Source organism: Amblyraja radiata, chromosome 29 (assembly GCF_010909765.2).
Source record: "Amblyraja radiata isolate CabotCenter1 chromosome 29, sAmbRad1.1.pri, whole genome shotgun sequence".
Lineage (NCBI taxonomy): Eukaryota > Metazoa > Chordata > Chondrichthyes > Rajiformes > Rajidae > Amblyraja > Amblyraja radiata.
Window position 1 is genome coordinate 3,186,318 of NC_045984.1, and position 21,146 is coordinate 3,207,463.

The window sequence follows — 21,146 nt, forward strand, 5'->3', positions numbered from 1 at the left end:
AGGTGTTACATTGGCCATTTTCCAATCCACTGGGACCGTTCCTGCCTCCAGGGAGTTTTGGAAAATTATCACCAATGCATCCACAATCCCCACCGCTATCTCCCTCAAGACCCTTGGATGTAATCCATCAGGCCCAGGGGATTTATCCTCCTTCAGTCTCATTAATTTCCCTAATACCACCTCCTTGGTGATCTTAATAGTATTTAGCTCCTCCATTCCTACCGCCCCCTGTTTATCCAGCGTTGGAATATTTTTTGTGTCTTCTATGGTGAAGACTGATACAAAATACTCGTTTAATGCCTTTGCCATTTCCATGTTCCCCACCAACAACTCTCCAGTCTCACCCTCCAATGGACCAACGTTCACCTTAGCCACCCTTTTTCTTTTTATATAGCTATAAAAACTCTTACTATTAGTTTTTATGTTGTTCGCTAAATTCCTTTCATAGTCTATTTTCCCCGTCTTAATTAATCTCTTAGTTATTTTTTGCTGACCTTTAAATGCTTCCCAATCCTCTACCCTCCCACTATCTCTGGCTACCTTATATGCCCTTGCCTTCAGCCGAATACTATCCTTTATAGTTTTACTGAGCCATGGCTGACTGTTCTTACCCTTACCCCTTTTTTTCTTCATAGGAATAAATTTTTCTTGAAGGTTATACAGTATACCCTTAAACGTACACCACTGCTCATGTACCGTCTTATTCTTGAGTCTGCTATCCCAGTCAACTTTGATCAGCTCAGTCCTCATACCTTCATAATCCCCCTTATTTAGACTAAGCACCCTAGCCTGAGTTTCAACCTGCTCCCCTTCTATTTGAATATGGAATTCGACCATATTGTGGTCACTTGTTCCCAACGAGTCCCTAACTATGACATTTTTAATTAATCCTGCTTCATTACACAGGACCAGATCCAAGATTGCCTCCCCCCTTGTCGGTTCTGTGACATACTGTTCTAGGAACCCGTCTCTAATACATTCTATAAACTCTTCCTCTAGTCTACCCTGCCCAGTTTGGTTTGCCCAATTAATATGAAAATTGAAGTCCCCCATGATTACAGCAGTTCCCTTTTTACATGCGTCAACTATTTGCAGATTTATGTTCTGACTAACAGCGTCACAGCTATTTGGAGGTCTATAAATTACACCCACTAGTGTTTTTTTTCCCCTTATTATTCTCTATCTGTACCCAAGCTGTTTCACTATCCTGATCCTTCAACGCAATATCCTTCCTCTCTATTGCCGTTATTCCCTCCCTTATTAAAAGGGCCACCCCTCCTCCCTTTCTTTCCTGTCTATCTTTCCTAATTGTCGAGTACCCCTCTATATTTAACTCCCAGTCCTGATCCCCTTGCAGCCATGTCTCCGTAATGGCCACGATATCATAACTATATATACTTAATTGCACCGTTAATTCATTTATCTTATTACGAATACTCCGTGCATTTAGATAAAGCACTTTCAGATGATTTTTACTACCCTTCCTTTCCATTTTTGCCCCTTTTACATCTAGAGCTTTATCTTCACACATTCTGTCTCCTGTCACATTTTGACTTTCCGCTTCCCCACTGATACCCTGCTCTATTTCCTCTACCCCTGCCGTTATTACCCCCCTTGATACCTCCCCCCCGCTACTTAGTTTAAAGACCTCTCTACTGCCCTAGTTATATGATTTGCCAGGACCCCAGTCCCAGCACCGTTCAGGTGAAGTCCGTCCTTACAGAACAGATCCCCCCTGTCCCAGTACTGGTGCCAGTGGCCCAAGAAACCAAACCCATTATTCCCACACCAGTCTTTGAGCCACGCATTTAGCTTTCTAATTTTACGTACCCTCGCCGATTTGGCCCGTGGCTCAGGTAGCAATCCGGAGATCAGTACCCTCGAGGTTCTGCTTTTTAATTTATTCCCTAACTGCTCAAACTCCTTCAGCAGATCCTCCTTCCTCGTCCTTCCTATGTCATTGGTCCCCACATGGACCACGACCACTGGATCCTCCCCCTCCCACTGCAAATTTCTCTCCAGCATCGCAGAGATATCCTTAACCCTAGCACCGGGTAGGCAACACAGCCTTCGGGACATGTTCTGCTGGCCGCAGAGAACCTTATCTACCCCCCGAATAATACTATCCCCTATCACTACGGCATTTCTTCTAACTCCCCCCTCTTGAATGGCCTCCTGATCCACGGTGCTGCAGCCAGGTTGCTCATCCCTCCCACAGCCCCTGATCCCGTCCTTACATTGAGTAAGAGCCTCGGTCATGCTCGTCAGGGACAAGGGCTGTGGCTCCTGCCGCATCTCCTCCTGGTTCCCCCTACCTGCCTCGCTTATGGCCACACCTTCCTTTCCTTGCTCACTGCCTACTGAATTAGTTAAACTGGTCGGTGTGACCATCCCCTGGCACAAAACATCCAGGTAATACTCCCCCTCCCTGATGTACCGCAGCGTATGAAGTTGGGTCTCCAGCTCATCAATGCGGAGCTGGAGTTCCTCTAGCCTCAAACACTTACTGCAGCTGTAGGGATCTTCTACATCAATGGTGTCGACAAATTCCCACATCTCGCAGTATTGGCACATCTCCTGACCGCCCATCTTATATAAGTAATTAACTGGTCCTATTTAAGAATCCCCTACTGTATTGATACACCCCTTATTTATATAATCCTACCTCCTATAAATGGGAAAGTACTCACCCCAGCCGTAAATTACCTACTGGTTTGGCTGTCTAGTGGTAATTCCTTCCGCTCTTCCTGTCTGGTCCACTGCTCCCTTGCAGTGCGTGGCAAACCTCTTTGCCTCTGTTAGTCTCTGTTAGTCTCTCGAGTCTCTCGAGCCGCGGTGAGTTCCACCTGCTACAGTAGTGAGTTCCACCAATGGCGATCCATCCTCCACTCAATGGATGACTAGTCCCTGACCAGAAACATCACATTCCGTATCTCCAGAGACGCTGCCCGACCCGCTGAGTTACTCCAGCATTTTGTGTCTATCTTCGGTGTAAACCAGCATCTGCAGTTCCTCTTACGCACCTGTTCACCACTAGTTCTATGATATCCCACACTTTCCTCACCCACACCCGACACACTAGGGCCAAATTACAAAGGCCAGTTGGCCTGCAAACTCGCACGTCCTGGGAATATGAAACCGGAGGAAACGCATAGAGCCACAGTGAGAACGTGCAAACTCCACACAGGCAACGCCCGATGTCTGGATCGAACCCGGTTCTTGAACTGTATCTGCAGAATGGGGAAAGGTGATGTCTTTTGTACCATCCATTCACTTTGACCCTTTGTTGCAAACAGTCGTGTGAGGCCATGTGGCAGCAGTGTGCGATCCAAGTCACCGATGCAATCCAGTACGTGGTGGAGTTTGCCAAGAGGATCAGCGGTTTCATGGACCTGTGTCAGAACGATCAGATCATCCTCCTTAAAGCAGGTAGATACTAAACCCACTCCATCACTCTTAAGAAGCAGGTAACATGGGCACCTCCGCAGAATCTTTCAAGTCCCAGTGAACAAAGCTAATGGCATGTTGGGCTTCATAACGAGAGGATTTGCGTATCGGAGCAAAGAGGTCCTTCTACAGTTGTACCAGGCCCTGGTGAGACCATACCTGGAGTATTGTGTGCAGTTTTGGTCTCCTAATTTGAGGAAGGACATTCGTGCTATTGAGGGAATGCAGCATAGGTTCACCAGGTTAATTCTCGGGATGGCGGGACTGGAAATATGATGACACAATGGAACGACTGGGCTTGTATTCACTGGAATTTAGAAGGATGAGAGGCGATCTTATAGAAACATATAAAACTATTATGGGATTGGACATGATAGATGCAGGAAACATGTTCCCAATGTTGGGGGAGTCTAGAACCAGGGGCCACAGTTTAAGAATAAGGGGTAGGCCATTTAGAACTGAGCTGAGGAAAAACATTTTCACCCAGAGAGTTGTGAATTTGTGGAATGTTCTGCCACAGAAAGCAGTAAAGGCCAATTCACTGGGTGAACTTAAAAGAGTTAGATAGAGCTCTAGGGGCTAGCGGAATCGAGGCATATGGGGAGAAGGCAGGAATGATTGTAGATGATCAGCCTTGATCACATTGTTTGCGGTGCTGGCTCCAAGGGCCAAATGGCCTCCTCCTGCACCTATTTTCCAAAAAAAAGATAAGTAATCAATACAATCTACCCTGGTTATTAAACACCTCTTTATAACAGATTTCAGTTACAGTTGTCTGTTCATGCTGGTAGTTAGCGGGTGGTGCACTGAAGCTTCAGATATTCTGAAGTGTTTTGTTTGTACGTATATGGAGTGTTTGTTTACTCGTTTGACTTCCTGTCTATTTAGCAGTTCTGGAGCTGCCGCGTAATCGGAGATGGTGCTGAGCGTTCCTTGTCACTTCATGTCAATAGCTGTTAGTCAGCGGGTCGGGGGGGGGGGGGCGAGAGAGCGAGTAGGTAAGCAATCTTGCAGAGCATTGCATTGGGCATGCAACAAAGCGGGCGGGTGGATGCGGAAGCACTGCGCTCCTCTGCTCCTCCGCCATCTTGGCAACTCCTAGCCTCGGCCACCTGGTAACGGCGCAAAGCTCCCATTGTCGTCGTCCCCCCCCCCAGCCCGCGTTTCCGCCAGGTTACCCAATGACCTGGCGCGGCACGGCAGGAGTGGAGAGAGCGAGCGGCAAGGATTATTAAGAGTCACATGTGGGATCTGTGGCTCTGCCGTTCCCTGGCTGCGAATCTCTCCCCCCCCCCCCCCCCCTCCCCCGGTTCAACCCCCCACTCACGAGTGGGGAGAGGTACCCTCAGTGGCGCAGTGGTAGAGTTGCTGCTTTATAGCGCCAGAGACCCTGGTTCAATCCTGACTACGGGTGCTGTCTGTACAGACTTTGTACATTCTCCAAGTGACCACGTGGGTTTTCTCTGGGTGCTCCGGTTTCCTCCCACACTCCAAAGATGTACAGATTTGTAGGTTAATTGGTTTCCATTAATTGGGCTAGTAAAATGTCCCTAGTGTGTGTAGGATAGTTTACACAGGGTGATCGCTGGTCGGCGCAGATTCGGTGGGACGAAGAGCCTGTTTTCGCGCTGTATCTCTAAACTAAATTAGACTGTGGATCAAAGTTGTAAGAGTGGACACTTCTCATGGAGATGTAGTCATTCCGCTTATTACATTTACTGACTTGTGAAATATTCTATAGATGTGGTTTAAGAGGAGAACTTATGTTGTGAAAAACCAGTGTAGCTGCATGGCTTCTTTTGAAAAGTTGCACAATAACATTTGACATTTAATTTTAAAATTAAAAAGATTTTTGCAACTGTGCTGTACACGAGTTGTGATGCTGGTCGTACCTGGCCCGGCGACTCTATTTAACCCGTATCCCCACGGCCACCGCTGCCACATTCTGCACCACTGTTCAGCCCAGCACCTATTTTTATCGCAGAATAAATCCCGCATGTGGATAGTGAGCGACAATGGATAATCTGGCTGGATTTCTTGCCCGCTTTATAACCAAGGCCCACAAGCTGTTACAGTGGTGCTTTGTGGAGCTAAGCAGATCGCTGCATCTCACAAGCACTCGACCATTTATACTTCACTCCTAAACATTTTAAGTAGTGTATTGATCTACTAATTACAGCAGCGGCAAAGCGCATTGAAGACGTTGTGAATTTGATGGAACAAGCTCAAATAGAGCGATCCAATCAAACAGAGTTTGTTTCCCAGGTACACAAAATTGCTGGAGGAACTCAGCGGGTGCAGCAGCATCTATGGAGCGAAGGAAATAGGCGACGTTTCGGGCCGAAACCCTTCTTCAGACTGATAGGGGGTGGGGAAAGAGAGAAGGACAAAGGGAGGAGGAGGAGGAGCCCGAGGGCGGGCGGATGGGAGGAGACAGCTAGAGGGTGAAGGAAGGGGAGGGGGGGAGGGGACAGCACGGGCTAGCCAAATTGGGAGAATTCAATGTTGATGCCAAGGGGACGCAAGGACCCCAGACGGAATATGAGGTGCTGTTCCTCCAATTTCCGCTGGTGCTCACTCTGGCAATGGAGGAGACCCAGGACAGAGAGGTCGGATTGGGAATGGGAGGGGGAGTTGAAGTGCTGAGCCACCGGGAGGTCAGGTAGGTTATTGCGGACTGAGCGGAGGTGTTCGGCGAAACGGTCGCCCAACCTACGCTTGGTCTCACCGATGTAAATCAGCTGACATCTAGAGCAGCGGATGCAGTAGATGAGGTTGGAGGAGATACAGGTGAACCTTTGTCGCACCTGGAACGACTGCTTGGGACCTTGAATGGAGTCGAGGGGGGAGGTGAAGGGACAGGTGTTGCATTTCTTGCGGTTGCAACGGAAAGTGCCCGGGGAGGGGGTGGTGCGGGAGGGAAGTGAAGAATTGACGAGGGAGTTGCGGAGGGAGCGGTCTTTGCGGAAGGCAGACATGGGGGGAGATGGGAAGATGTGGCGAGTGGTGGGGTCACGTTGGAGGTGGCGGAAATGGCGGAGGATTATGTGTTGTATTTGCCGGCTGGTGGGGTGAAAGGTGAGGACCAGAGGGACTCTGCCCTTGTTGCGTGTGCGGGGATGGGGAGAGAGAGCAGTGTTACGGGGTATGGATGAGACCCTGGTGTGAGCCTCATCTATGGTGGCGGCGGGGAATCCCCGTTCCCTGAAGAACGAGGACATTTCCGATGCCCTAGTATGAAATGTCTCATCCTGGGAACAGATGCGGCGTAGGCGGAGGAATTGGGAGTAGGGGATGGAGTCTTTACAGGGGGCAGGCGACGTTTCGGGCCGAAACCCTTCTTCAGACTGATAGGGGGTGGGGAAATTGTTTCCCATTCCCTTTGCTGTTTGAGCGTCTGCTTCAATTTTACTCGCAAGTTTGCTTCAACTCTGGTGTGTCCATAACCTGGTCTAAGCATCCAGTGCGTGTCAAATATTTTCCTTTAGCTCATCTATCCATAAACCAGAATCTAAGCCCGCCTCTTCACTTTTGTCCTCTTAGAATTATTTTAATAATTTGGGCAGCACAGTGGCGCTGCAGTAGAGTTGCTGTCTAACAGCGCCAGAGACCTGGGTTTGATCCTGACCATAGGTGCTGTCTGTACAGAGTTTGTACGTTCTCATTGTGACCTCGTGGGTTTTCTCCAGGTGCTCCCGTTTCATCCCATACTAAATACGTACAGTGTTGTAGGTTAATTGGCTTTAGTAAAATTGTTAATCGTCCCTAATGTGTAGGATAGTGATCGTGATTGATGGTCGGTGTGGACTCGGTGGGCCGAAGGGCCTGTTTCCGCACTGTATCTCTAACGTCTAACTGTAATGATAGATTTTTCCCATCCTTTTCACTTAATCCTGCCATTGCCTTCCTCCAGGTAACCAGAAACAGTCATCGTAGAGCCATTCACTATTGAAACAGGCCCTTCAGCCCACTGTCCATGCTATCCACTGAGTACCATCTATACTAATACAATTTTCCTGCACTTGCCCTTAGCTTTCAATGACCCATCTTCAGACTGAACAAAATCTGAAGGGTCCCGACCAGAAACGTCACCCATCATTTTTCTGCAGAGATGCTGCCTGAGCTACTCCAGCACTTTGTGTCTATCTTTGGTATAAAGCCGCATTTACAGTTCATTATTTCTACATGATGTAAACATAGTATTCTGTAAAGACCATAATAAACAACATTCTTTACTCCTAAACTTACAAATACAAGATGTCCATGAAATATTTTAGTTTGGTTTGGAGATACAGCCCGGAAACAGGCCATCGGCCTACTGGGTCCGCACTGACCAGCGATCCCTATACACTCGCTCTATCCCACATCCTAAGGACCATTTTCAATTATTTTTATTGAAGCCAATTAACCTACAAACCTGTACGTCTGGAGTGTGGAAGGAAACCAGAGCACCTGGTGAAAACCCACACTGTCATGGGGAGATCGTACAGACAGCGCCCTCTGGTCGGGATCGAACCCAGGTGTCTGGCGGTGTGAGACAGCAACTCTACCGCTGCGTCATTGTGCCGCTCTTGTTTGGAGTTGAACTGCGCTAATTTTATGACATTAGATTCACTGGTTGGACAAGTCTGCCCAACAAGTAGACTGTATAATAATGGAGATAGAGGATTGTTCTCCTTTTAATATAGGAGCGATCCTTCTCTCCCCGATAAAATTGAATAATACAATATACAAGAAAAATCCAATTATTCATAGTACAATACGAATTTGGAAACAAATAAAATTAACTCTCAAATTAAGAAATCCTTCGCTTCTCTCTCCAATAGTTAATAATCTGTCGTTTAAACCATCTATTATTGATAAAACGTTTACCCATTGGGAAAGAATAGGAATTAAAACGCTTGGAGACATGTATGAAATGGGAAACCTTTTATCATTTCAACAATTACAATTAAAATACAACCTGAAAAGTAATCAATATTTTAAATACCTTCAAATCCGAGATTACTTGAAAAAACACACACAAGAATATCAAACTTTAACCTCAGATCTATTAGATGAAGGAATGAACAGAAAGGCGGAATCAATTAATGTAATATCATATTTGTAAAACATCATTCTAAATATAGAAATACCATCGTCAGATGCAATTAGAATGGACTGGGAACAAGAACTATCTATAAAAATTTCGAAAGACATGGGAAAAATACTTGCTATACGTACATAAATGTTCGATTAATGTAAGACATAACTTAATTCAATTTAAAATTTTACATAGATTATATTACTCGAAAACTAAACTGAATAAAATGTTTCCAATTGTTTCCCCCATCTGATAAATGCTTATCTCAAGATGCTACTATAGTACACTCTTTTGTCTCTTGCATAAAACTTCATAAATTTTGGAATGACATTTTTGGAATCTTCACAAAATTATTTAAAATAAAATTGAACCCCAATACAGAACTGATTATTTTCGGATCAATGGAAGACGGCTGTAAGCTGACTTCGTTCCAAAAGTGTCTCTTTAATTATGGCTTAATAACAGCAAAAAAACTTATACTTAAATTCTGGAAAAATGCACCCACACTGACGCTCAAAATCTGGATTTCAAATATGTCTGAAATGTTACATCTCGAAGATATGAGATTCGTCCTATCAGGCACATCAGACCAATTCTAAAAGATTCTCCCTTTATCGACTTATTACAAGCATATGGTGCAACACAACCTTAGAAATTAACTCTTTCAGAACCGGGTGAGGGGTGGGTAAAGATACGAAGCATTTCTTTTTTTTCTCTTCTCTATTTTTTTTTTTTGTTTCATCTCTCCCTTTTGTTTTTTTCTCTCGGGCTTTACATCTTTATGGGCTCTTTCTCTCAAATTTTTCATGAACTATCAATATCACTACTTTATTTAATATTCTCTTTCTCTCATTTTCTTGCTTTTGCTACTTTTTTTACTACTAAATTTAAAACAAAGTTGTACATGAAATGTATTATGCTTTATATTATTGTACATTGCTTCTAATAAAAATATTTAAAAAAAAAAAAATTATGACATGAGTAAACAGATTTTTGTCGTCTTATCTTAGGTTGCCTTGAGGTGTTGTTAGTGCGAATGTGCCGGGCATACAACCCAATGAACAACACGTTGTTTTTCGAAGGGAAGTACGGCAGCACACAGATCTTCAAGTCCTTGGGTAAGATTGCGGAATAAAGATCGGGTGTCTGAAGGAAATGCACTCTGGCAACAAAGCTCATGTTAGGAGCAGAATTAGGCCATTCAGCCCATCAAGTCTACTCCGCCATTCAATCATGGCTGATCCATCTTTCCCTCGCAACCCCTTTCGTCTGCCTTCTCCCCATAAGCCCTTGACACCCGTACTAATCCAAATTCTGTCCTACTCCACCGTAAAAATATCCATTGACTTGGTCTCCACAGCCTTCTGTGGCAATGATGTCCACTGATTCACCACCTCGGACTAATAATCCCTCATACTAGTCTAGAAGCATGTTCACCTGCCTGCATCTGTTTTATAAAGATGATAAACTGTCTCCTGATGTTTTTTAGAATCTATTTTCTGTTTAATCTCTGCCCACATGTTTCAGCGACTGTCTGAGAGTATTGCGTATAGAAGTTGGCGGATAATCTTGCAGTTGTGTAAGACGTAGGTGAAGCCGCATTTAGAGGATTGTGTTCAGTTCTTGGCACCATGTTAGGGGAAAGATGTTGTTAATTTGGAAAGGGTACAGAGCAGATTTACGAGGATGTTGCCAGGACTCGAGGGTGTGAGCTATAGAGAGATGTTGGGCAGGCTGGATCTCTATTCCTTGAAGTGCAAGTGGATGAAGGACGATCTTATGGAGGTGTATAAAATCATGAGAGGAATAGATCGGGTAAACGCACAGTCTCTAGCCCAGAGTAGGGGAATCGAGAACCAGAGGATATAGGTTTAAGGTGAAGAGGAAAAGATTTAATAGGAATCTAAAGGGTAATTTTTTTCACACAATGTGTGATGGATTTATGGAATGAGCTACCAGAGGAGGTAGTTGAGGCAAGGACTATCACAACATTTAACAAATATTTAGACAGGTACATGGATAGGACAGGTTTAGAGGGATATGAGCCAAACGCGGGCAGGTGGGTCTAGTATAGATGGGACATGTTGGTCGATGTGGGCAAGTTGGGCCGAAGGGCCTGTTTCCACACAGTATGACTATGACTGGATTTACAAGAGTTGTCATTTCTTCTTTCCCTCAGGTTGTGACGATTTTATCAGCGTTGTATTTGAATTTGCTAAAGGCTTGTGCTGCCTGCATTTAACGGAGGAAGAGATTGCGTTGTTCACAGCTGGCATCTTGTTGTCACCAGGTGGGTACACTAAATATTTCTGCATCGTTGTAGGAGATGCAGTAAATGTTGGTCACATCTTATTCATAACGAGAGAGATACAAAATGCTGGAGTTACTCAACGGATCAGGCAGATCTTTGGAGAGAAGGAATAGGTGATTTTTCGTGTTGAGACCCTTCAGACTGAATGAATGAATGAATAAATTTATTGGCCAAGTATTCACATACAAGGAATTTGCCTTGGTGCTCCGCCCGCAAGTGACAACGTCATACAGTGACAGTTAGGAAAGACATATAAAACATTAAACATTAATAATAAAACATTATTGATTAAACATGTGAATTAAGTAAAATACCAGAGCAAAAGGAGGCTACAGATTTTTATACATTTTGGTTTCACCATGTAGAAATTACAGCTGTGTTTATACATGGTTCCCCCCCCCATTTCAAGGCACCATAATGTTTGGGACACATGGCTTCACAGGTGTTTGTAATTGCTCAGGTGTGTTTAATTGCCTCCTTAATGCAGGTATAAGAGAGCTCTCAGCACCTAATCTTTCCTCCAATCTTTCCATCACCTTTGGGAACTTTTATTGCTGTTTATCACCATGGGACCAAAGTTGTATCAATGAAAGTCAAAGAAACCATTATGAGACCGAGAAACAAGAACCAGAGACATCAGGCAAACCTTAGGCTTACCAAAATCAACTGTTTGGAACATCATTAAGAAGAAAGAGAGCAATGGTGAGCTTATTAATCGCAAAAGGACTGGCAGGCCATGGAAGACCTCCACAGCTGATGACAGAGAATTCTTTCTATAATAAAGAAAAATCCCCAAACACCTGTCTGACAGATCAGAAACACTCTTCAGGAGTCAGGTGTGGATTTGTCAATGGCCACCGTCTGCAGAAGACTTCATGATAGAAATACAAAGGCTACACTGCAAGATGCAAACCACTTTTTAGCCGTGAAAAATAGGATGGCCAGGTTACAGTTTGCCAAGAAGTACTTAAAAGACCAACCACAGTTTTGGAAAAAGGTCTTGTGGACAGATGAGATGAAGATTAGCTTGTATCAGAGTGATGGCAAGAGCAAAGTATGGGGGAGAGAAGGAACTGCCCAAGATCCAAAGCATACCACTTCATCTGTGAAACACGGTGGTGGGGGTGTTATGGCCTGGGCATGTATGGCTGCTGAAGGTACTGGCTCGCTCATCTTCATTGATGATACAACTGCTGATGGTAGTAGCTTAATGAAATCAGAAGTGTATAGACACATCCTATCTGCTTAAGTTCAAACAAATACCTCCAAACCCATTAGCCGGCGGTTCATTCTACAGCAAGACAATGATCCCAAATATACTGCTAAAGCAACAAAAGAGTTTTTCAAAGCTAAATAATGGTCAATTCTTGAGTGGCCGTCAATCACCCGATCTGAATGCAATTGAGCACGCCTTTTATATGCTGACGAGAAAACTGAAGGGGGCTAGCACCCAAAACAAGCATAAGCTAAAGATGTCTGAATTACAGACAATAGACAATGGGTGCATGAGTAGGCCATTCAGCCCTTCAAGTCAGCACCGCCATTCACTCTGTGATCATGGCTGATCATCCACAATCAGTACCTCGCTCCTGCCTTCTCCCCATATCCCTTGACTCCACTATCTTTAAGAGCTCTATGTAACTCTCTTGAAGGCCTCCGGAGAATTGGCCTCCACTGCCTTCTGAGGCAGAGAGGCATGGCATTAGCAGAGAAGGCTCGCAGAAACTGGTGATGTCCATGAATCGCAGACTTCAAGCAGTCATTGCTTGCAAATGATATGCAACAAAATACTAAACATGACTACTTTCATTTACATAACATTGCTGTGTCCCAAACATTATGGTGCCCTGAAATGGGGGGACTATGTATAAACACTGCTGTAATTTCTACATGGTGAAACCAAAATGCATAAAAATGGCCTTAATTAAAATCTGACAACGTGCACTTTAACCACATGTGATTTTTATTTTTATTACAAATCACAAATTGTGGAGTACAGAGACAAATAAATAAATGATGGTTCTTTGTCCCAAACATTATAGAGGGCACTTGAAGTTTGCAGTTCCTAACTGCACATTACTTTATAAGGAGTTTGATTGTGAGCCAAGTGTAGGGATCCATTTGTTCAATGCCAACTCTTAGGCCCCTTTCCATGGTTCCTCATTTGATCTATGTCACCTAAACCTGTAGAGCAAACTTGTTTGAAATTCAGTGACTGAAAGGCTCCAGTTTCATTTTGATTCAATTTAATTGAACAGGAAGAATGTAAGTCCCATCTACACTAGTCTCACCTGCCTGCATTTGGCCCATATTCTTCTAAACCTGTCCTATCCATGTACTGTCTAAATGTTTTGTTAAACATTGTGAAAATACCTACCTCAACTAAGTCCTCTGGCAGCTCGTTCCATATACCCACCACCCTTTGTGTGGAAAAAGTTACTCCTCGAGTTCCTATTAAATCCCCCCCCCAACCCCATGTCCTCTGGTTCTCGATTCCCCTCCTCTGGGCAGGAGACTCTGCGTCTACCCGATCAATTCCTCTCATGATTCTGTACAGACTGATGGGCGTCATTTTGTGTCGGACCTCTTCTTTAATCCTGTCCCGAAACGTCATCTATCCATGTTCTCCAGAGATGCTGCCTGACCTGCTGAGTTATTCCAGCATTTTGTGTCACTACTTGGTATAAAGCAGCATCGGCTGTTCTTTCATGGTTTAATCATGGCTGATCTCCGCGCTCTTTATGACTCTCGTTACCTGATGGTTTTGTAAACTGAACTGAGCTGATTGATTGAAAGATACAACATGGAAACCAGCCCTTTGGCCCATCGAGTCCATGCCTGCCACTCGTCCACACTAGTTCTATGTAATCCCACTTCCTTATCCAGTCCATGCACATTTTGTCGATCCCTCAAACCAAACTTTTTAAAAAAGGGAAAAAATGAGGGAAATAGAAACAGATGGCACAATGGCACAGCTGTAGAGTTGCTGCCACACAATGCTAAAGACCCAGGTTCAATCCTGACTACGGGTGCTGTCTATATGAAGTTTCTAAATTTTCCCCACAACTGCGTGGGTTTTCCCCGGGTGCTCCGGTTTCCTCCCACACTCCAAAGACGTGCAGGTTTGTAGGATAATTGGCTTTGGTAAAGATTGTAACTTGTCCCTACTGTGTAGGATAGTGCTAGTGTACTGGGCGGTCGCTGGTCGGCGCGGACTCGGTGGGCCGATGGGCCTGTTTTCTTGTTGTCACTCGAACAATATTTCACCCCTCTCTTTAAGATCGACCATGGCTCACAGAAGCCAGAAAAGTTAAGAAGCTACAGGACAAGATTTATGAGGCATTGCAACACGTCATTCAAAAGAATCAACGGGACGATGACAAGTTATCAAAGGTAAAGAACTATGTATCAACTTGGCTGTAAGATGGAAAGTTATTTTTGGGGAAAATAAATATAAACACAGAAATGAGGGCAGCACAGTGGGGCAGAGTTGTTGCCTTCCTGCGCCAGAGATCCGAGTTCGATCCTGACCAAGGGTGCTGTCTGTATGGAGTTTGTACGTTCTCCCCGTGACCTGCGTTGGTATTCTCTGGGAGCTCCAGATTCCTACCAAAGCCCAATGACGTGCAGGTTTGTAGGCTAATTGGGTTGTTGAAATTGTAAATTGTCTGTAGTGTGTGTAGGATAGCGTTAGTGTGCGGGGATCGCTGGTCGGTGTGGACCGAAGGACCTGTTTCGGCTCTGTATCTCTAAATTAAACTAAACTATGCCTCATACAACTTGTGTTCACAACATGGCACACTTCGATAATGCTATTCTCGGTTAAAAACTTGAATTTCTACCTATGATTGGTGAGGTAAAAGATTTTGGGGAAACTCTTTCTGTTCCCTCTCAACTGATTGCAGTCTCTCTGATGTTTCCACTCATCAGTTAGTCTAGCACCAGGGGGCACGGCCTCAGAATGAAAGGACATAACATTAGAAAAGAGATGGGGAGGAATTTTTTCAGTCAGAGGGTGGTGAACCTGTGGAATTCGTTGTCACAGACTGCTGTGGAAGCCAAGTCAGTGGGTGTTTTTGAAGCAGAGATTTGTAAGAGAGTCAGGAGCTATGGGGAGAAGGCAGGGGATTGGGTTTAAGAGGGAAAGATAGATCAGCCATGATTGAACGGCGGAGTAGACTCGATGGGCCGAATGGCTGATTGTGCTCCGATGACTTTGGAACTTATGAACTCTTCCCTTCCTCCACCACAGCTGATATCCAAGTCATCGGTGCTGAAGTCGGTTTGCAACCTTCACGTGGACAAGCTGCAGCTGTTCAAGTTGCTGCACCCACAAACGGTGCACAACTTCCCGCCACTCTACAAGGAAGTGTTCAGCACGGAAATGCAGTATCCTGACTCCACCAACAGCTAAACGCGGCGTTCCCAAAGTGGGAAATGGACGGGCTGTAAACTCCTCCATCCCCCAGTGGCAATAGCCCGAGAATGAATGTACTGCACTCCATCTTGTTTCACCGTCACAGTCGAACGAATGTAAATAACCAGACACTGAGTAGTGGAAATACTGACTTTTGTGCATGGCAATTAAAATCAACTCCATTGTGATCATGGACCCGAATGCAACATTACAAGACTCTCCCTCCAAGGTTCTTTATATAAAATCTGTTTTGTTTTTTTCCATCAGTTTAAAAGAAAGAGCAGCAAATTAAAGGAATATAGATAGTATTTTATCTGTAATGTAAACCTATATATGTTATTAAGTTGGTTTCTTTTTACACAAAAGCTCGGTGACTTCAGACTTGTTCTTGTTGAGATTGGATTTTTCTTTCTCCCGAACGTTTCTTCAGCATGACGGCATCGAGAAGATTTGAGAAAGTGTGGGTCAAAGTCCCTTGCAATTGGCATCCAACACTGCTGCAGATAACGATTTTTTTTTTTAAACTCTGAAATCCTATACATATAAATGTCTATATGTTGATATTACTGCTTTATATCTTTAGGCTATGGTCGATAAGATGCCTGCATGTAATAATAGCTCAAACCTATGGTACCTATTCAAACTCTGATTGTGCTGGTGGACAATAGTCACAGCTTAGCTACGCATTTACATTTATCCCCAGGACAAAAATCTGGTGTTTTCCCACAAAGTGGCCTGAAGGTGCGGCTTGTGCAGAAAATGCACATTAGACATTTTTTTGTTTAAAGGTTCACAGTTTTGATCTTTAACTAACAGCAGGCCAGCATTTTTTTAACCAGCCTGTGCAGATCTGAAGAACCCAATTTACAAGATTGGACCTGGGCAGATGCAACCAAAAAGGGTTTATCTGTCCCTTCTGCAAAATGGCCACAGTTAGCAGAAAAATAACATCAGTGAGCCTGCACTGTATAAGAATGAGGTGCTATTTGCCCACAGACTTCTCACTCTGAAAACCAATTTGTTGAACGAACTACTGGTCAAAAAAGACGTGATGTTAAATGGTTTATCCAAACTCCATAGCCACCCTTTAAAATTAATAACGCATTTTGTACCCCTTTGGAAGTTCTTATCAGCCGTTCCCATCAAAAGTTAAATCGGATTAGTTGATTGTCAGTAAGGAGGATGCAATGAAATTCCTTATTGAAAAGGAGCTCTGAGTAAATAATACAGATACAGAAGTGATGAGTTATGTGGCGAGTGTAAAGGTTGTGTGGTGCGAGATTGTTGTGCAAAGTGCAGTTAGTGCAACAGGATAATGGAATAAGTGAATGAGGTGGAGTTCAGAATGTGAGACAGCACCTTGGGGAAGGGGAAGGGGGTGTATGAAAGAGGTGATTGGTTCAGGATGGACACACAATGCTGGAGCAACTCAGCGGGTCAGGCAGCATCTCCAGAGAGTAGGAAGAGGTGACGTTTCAGGTTGAGACCCTTCTGGAGGAGTCGGATAGCAGAGGGGAAGAAGCCGTAGTTAAGTCTGGTTGTCCGAGCTTCCCAGCTGTTGTATCTTCATCACAGAGGGCAGAAAAGGGGGAAAAGGGCCAGGAGTATCCAAATCCTAAAATAGTTTCTGAATATTATTTACTCATCGGTATCTTTTACTGAAATGATCATCACTGCTTAATTTGTTTCTGACCAGTAGCTGTAACTAACACGTTCTAAATCATTACACTTCTACTGTCGTTATGCGCTCCATTCCATGTACCAGGGAGGAGAAACTGTTCGACGTCCTTGCCTTGTGTCAAAGAGCAAGCTTTTATAAGTATATATTTAATTTTGCGTAGCGAGTAATCTAATTTCTCCATTACAGGTGTCCTATAAGGGAATATAGTCATAGAATAATATATAACATACAAAATAAATTATTTATTAACTTAATCGTGGTTTGGAACTTTACACACAGTGGGTCTTTTCATTTAAAATACCATTTGAAACTGGGGAAGAATAATAATTTGTTTTTAATTCAAACAGGGAGGAAGCTGCAATCATGTGATACAAGTCCAGGTTGAGCACAGTTGAGGAAGTCCATAGGAAGTTACTTGTGCACTGGAAGTTAGTTGAAGCAGGAGTTATAAATCCCCAAAAAACAGATTGCTGCACTGAGACATAAAGAGGAAGCACTCCGTACTTCACCTGAGGGACATTCCTGACCTGATGACTATGGTCTCTCAGTGGCTCTGTAAATGGACACAGTTCATTTACCTTTAGAATGGAGCCGAGGAGCAATTTCTTAGTTGGCGGGTGGTGTGCCACTGAAAGCTGCGGAGGCCAAATCAATGGATATTTTTAAGGTGGAGATTGGTAAATTCTGGGTTGGTGCGGGTGTCAGGGGTTATGGGGAGAAGGCAGGAGAATGGGGTTGAGGGAAAGATTGATCAGCCATGATTGAATGGCAGAGTAGACTTGATGGGCCAAATGGCCTAACTCTGCTGCTAGACATTATTAACTGTGAGACTAGGTCCAGGCAGTCTAGATTTGACGTGATTGTTTAAAATCAATCCCCTGGACTTGAGGGTGAATAATCGCAACTTGACTGCTGTCTACTGAATGCCTTGGATAGATACAAAATACTGGAGTAACTGGGTCCGGCAGCATCCCCGGAGAAGATGAATAGGACCCTTCTTCAGACTGATTGCAAGAATGGGAGGAAAGAAAGCTCTAAGTGTCCTGAATGCCTTGGTGTGAGTGGACCCTTGCAGAGTCCACTGGGCGCAGGCTCAGACACATAGAAGGCTCTTTTTAAGCAAAGTAGCAGAGAGCCTTCAGAGCAGCGGAGTCTTTGGTCTGACAACAGAGCGGGATGGAGGAGAAGAAGAGTAAAGGACAAAAGTGGGAAAAGTTGAGACGCGACGGAACGGTGGAAGTGAATAGCACATGGTCTAATCGGCATTTCTGACCCCCTTGTCTTCTCCAGTGCAAGAACTAATTGGAACATATTGGCAGAGTACAGGCATGGAAACCCAGAGGGTGATTCTGCCTTTTAAGTGGGGAGCGAATATTTAAAAAAAACTTATGAAACAACAAAGTATTATTTTCTTGCAAATTTGGACATGGGTACGTGAAGGATCCGTTTGTTGAATTCCAGATTTTAAGCACTTTCTTCTTTGTTTTATATGAGGAAAAAAAAAGAGATTTCTTTATGAAATATTCATTAGATATAGCTGTGCTTTAGATCTTCTGGTGCATTGATGTGTCTTATATATTCGTTTCAACACCTGCAGCGCAGGATACGGCCTGCTCGGAAACAGAAGGATATAATTAGTCTGTATTTTGCATATCTGCTTGGCAAAAATTGTATTCAAAGATATTCTGCTGGGATTCAAAAGCAGATTCATTCCTTATAGGATGCGTTTTGGCTCCTGCTATACGGTAGCATCTCACACCACTTTAAAAAGAAAATTTAAACTTACACTGTATTATTTTTGTCAATGTTGTGGACAAAATGAAATGAATGAGCACCCAGCTATTTTTCCTCTTTCGATATGGTGAAACCCGCTTTCTCTGGCACATTTATTGACAAAATATTTGTTACCTAGTTTAGAAAGTAATTTTGATGTTTATTGCTCTGTATCGTTAAACTGTAATTCTATTTTTTTTAAGAAAAAAGAATGAAATACTTATATAAATGTAAGATGAGAAGAATAGAAAGATTTTTTTAAAAGCCTTATCTGGATTTCAATGACAAACAAATTCTTATTTTAATATATTGTGAATTTAAGAATGATTGGGATAGCAATTAGTGATTCTATTCTAGATGCATAATGTAAAGGATGTGTATATGAACCATAATAAAATTATATATTATATGAACATGGGGAGTTATTAAATGTGTAAGAAGGGACTGCCGATGCTGGTTGAAACCGAAGATAGACACAAAACGCTGAAGTAACTCGGGGACAGGCAGCATCTCTGGAGGGAAGGAATGGGGGCTTTTCGGGTTGAGACCAAGAAGGGTTGAGACCCGAAACGTCATCCATTCCTTCCCTCCAGAGATGCTGCCTGTCCTGCTGAGTTACTCCAGCTTTTAGTGTCGTCGGGAGTTATTAAATGCTTTAGTTTCACTTTCGTACACAGCATGACAAGTATTGCAATGGGTCTGATGTTATAAATTGGGCAAAGTAGTCAGGACGGCATGGTGGCACAGCGGTAGAATTGCTGCCTAATGCCCCTGTCCCACTTAGGAAACCTGAACAGAAACCTCTGGAGACTTTGCGCCCCACCCAAGGTTTCCGTGCGGTTCCCGAAGCTTTTTGTCAGTCTCCCTACCTGCTTCCACTACCTGCAACCTCTGGGAACCGCACGGAAACCTTGGGTGGGGTGCAAAGTCTCCAGAGGTTTCCGTTCAGGTTTCCTAAGTGGGACATGGGCTTTACAGCGCCAGGATCCCGAGTTCAATCCTGACCACGGGTGCTGTCTGTATGGAGTTTGTATGAGCTCCCCGTGACCAGCGTGGGTTTTCTCCGGGATCTCCGGTTTCCTCCCACACTTCAAAGTGTTTGTAGGTTAATTGGCTTGGTAACATTGTAAATTGTCCCTACTGTGTGTAGGATAGGGTTAGTGTGGGGATCGCTGGTTGGTGCGGACTCAGTGGGCCGAAGAACCTGTATCCACGCAGTATCTCTAAACAGCTGCAGCTGAGAGCTATCTGACAAGGTTGTAAAAGTTTAAAGGCGTCTGTTTGTTTGTTAGTGACATAAGAGTGGTTGTAGGGACAAGGAACAGCAGATGCTGGTTTACTAGACTAGTGTTAGAGTAACTCAGCGGCTCATGCAGTATCCTTGGAAAACATGGACAGGTGACGTTTTGGGCCAGTCCCTTCAGGCTGATTTTGAGGTTGGAGCAGGAACAAGCTGGCAGTGAGGAGAGGCAGGACAAAGCCTGGCAAGTATGAGATGGATAGGCACAAGGTGCTGGAGTCACTCAGCAGGTCAGGCAGCATCTCTGGAGGAAAAAAAGGATGGTTCTGAAGAAGGGTCCTGACCTGCAACGTCACCCATCCTTTTTTTTTTCTTATAAATTGGCCCGAGTGTCAGTGCGCGGGGATAGCTGGTCGGTGGGCCGAATGGCCTGTTTCCGAGCTGCACCTCTCAATAATCCTGGCAACGTGCTGCTAAATTATCTGCACACTTTCCAGCGTGAGATAAGGCAAGGAGGAAGCGGGGCCATGGTATTGGATGGGAACGGGAGAACCAGGGAAAATGGGGAAAAAAACCAATTCTAACTGGAAAGAAGTTGTAAATGTTATACAAGTGCAGTTTGAACACCCTCAGAAAGTTGCTTGTGCACTGGATGTCAGATGAATCGGGAGGTATAAATGCATAAATCTGATTCCTGCATACGACATGATAGAATTTTATTTATCCCAGGAGGGAAATTGATCTGCCAACAGTCATGAAACACAAAATACATGAAACATGAAATTAAAGTGACGAGTGGAAAGGATTGGGAATGTGTAAAGAATGGGAACTCAGTGGGTCAGGCAGCATTTCTGGGGGAAAAAAGGAATAGTTGACGATTGGAGCCAAGACCTTTTTAAGATAGGGCATGTGGGTCGGCATGGAGAAATGGGGCTGAAGGGCCTGTTCCCAAGCTGTACTGATTCTATGAATCTACTATAACAACATTTAAAATACACTTGGACAGGTACGTGGATCGAAAAGGTTTAGAGGGATATCAGCTAAATGCAGGCAGGTGGTTCTCGCGTAGTTAGGGCATCGTGATCAACATGGACAAGGTGGGCTGAAGGGTCTGTTATTATGTTATATGAATATGACTTTACAGTACAGGAATAGGACCTTCTAACCAAAATGTCCTAGTGGCCTGGGGAAAGC

The 21,146-nt window shown here is 44.1% G+C and overlaps 1 protein-coding gene across 1 annotated transcript in view; it reads left to right on the forward strand.

Annotated features, from left to right (window-relative positions):
* LOC116989251 (nuclear receptor ROR-beta-like) overlaps positions 1-19,123 on the forward strand; it is a 78,392-nt gene extending 59,269 nt beyond the window's left edge. Inside the window, exons 6-10 of the mRNA XM_033046445.1 lie at positions 3,297-3,429; positions 9,541-9,648; positions 10,710-10,820; positions 14,122-14,234; positions 15,094-19,123. Coding sequence (XP_032902336.1) covers positions 3,297-3,429; positions 9,541-9,648; positions 10,710-10,820; positions 14,122-14,234; positions 15,094-15,255 — 627 coding nt within the window. The 3' untranslated portion in view covers positions 15,256-19,123. The remainder of the gene's footprint in view (positions 1-3,296; positions 3,430-9,540; positions 9,649-10,709; positions 10,821-14,121; positions 14,235-15,093) is intronic.
* Positions 19,124-21,146: the final 2,023 nt, after the last annotated feature.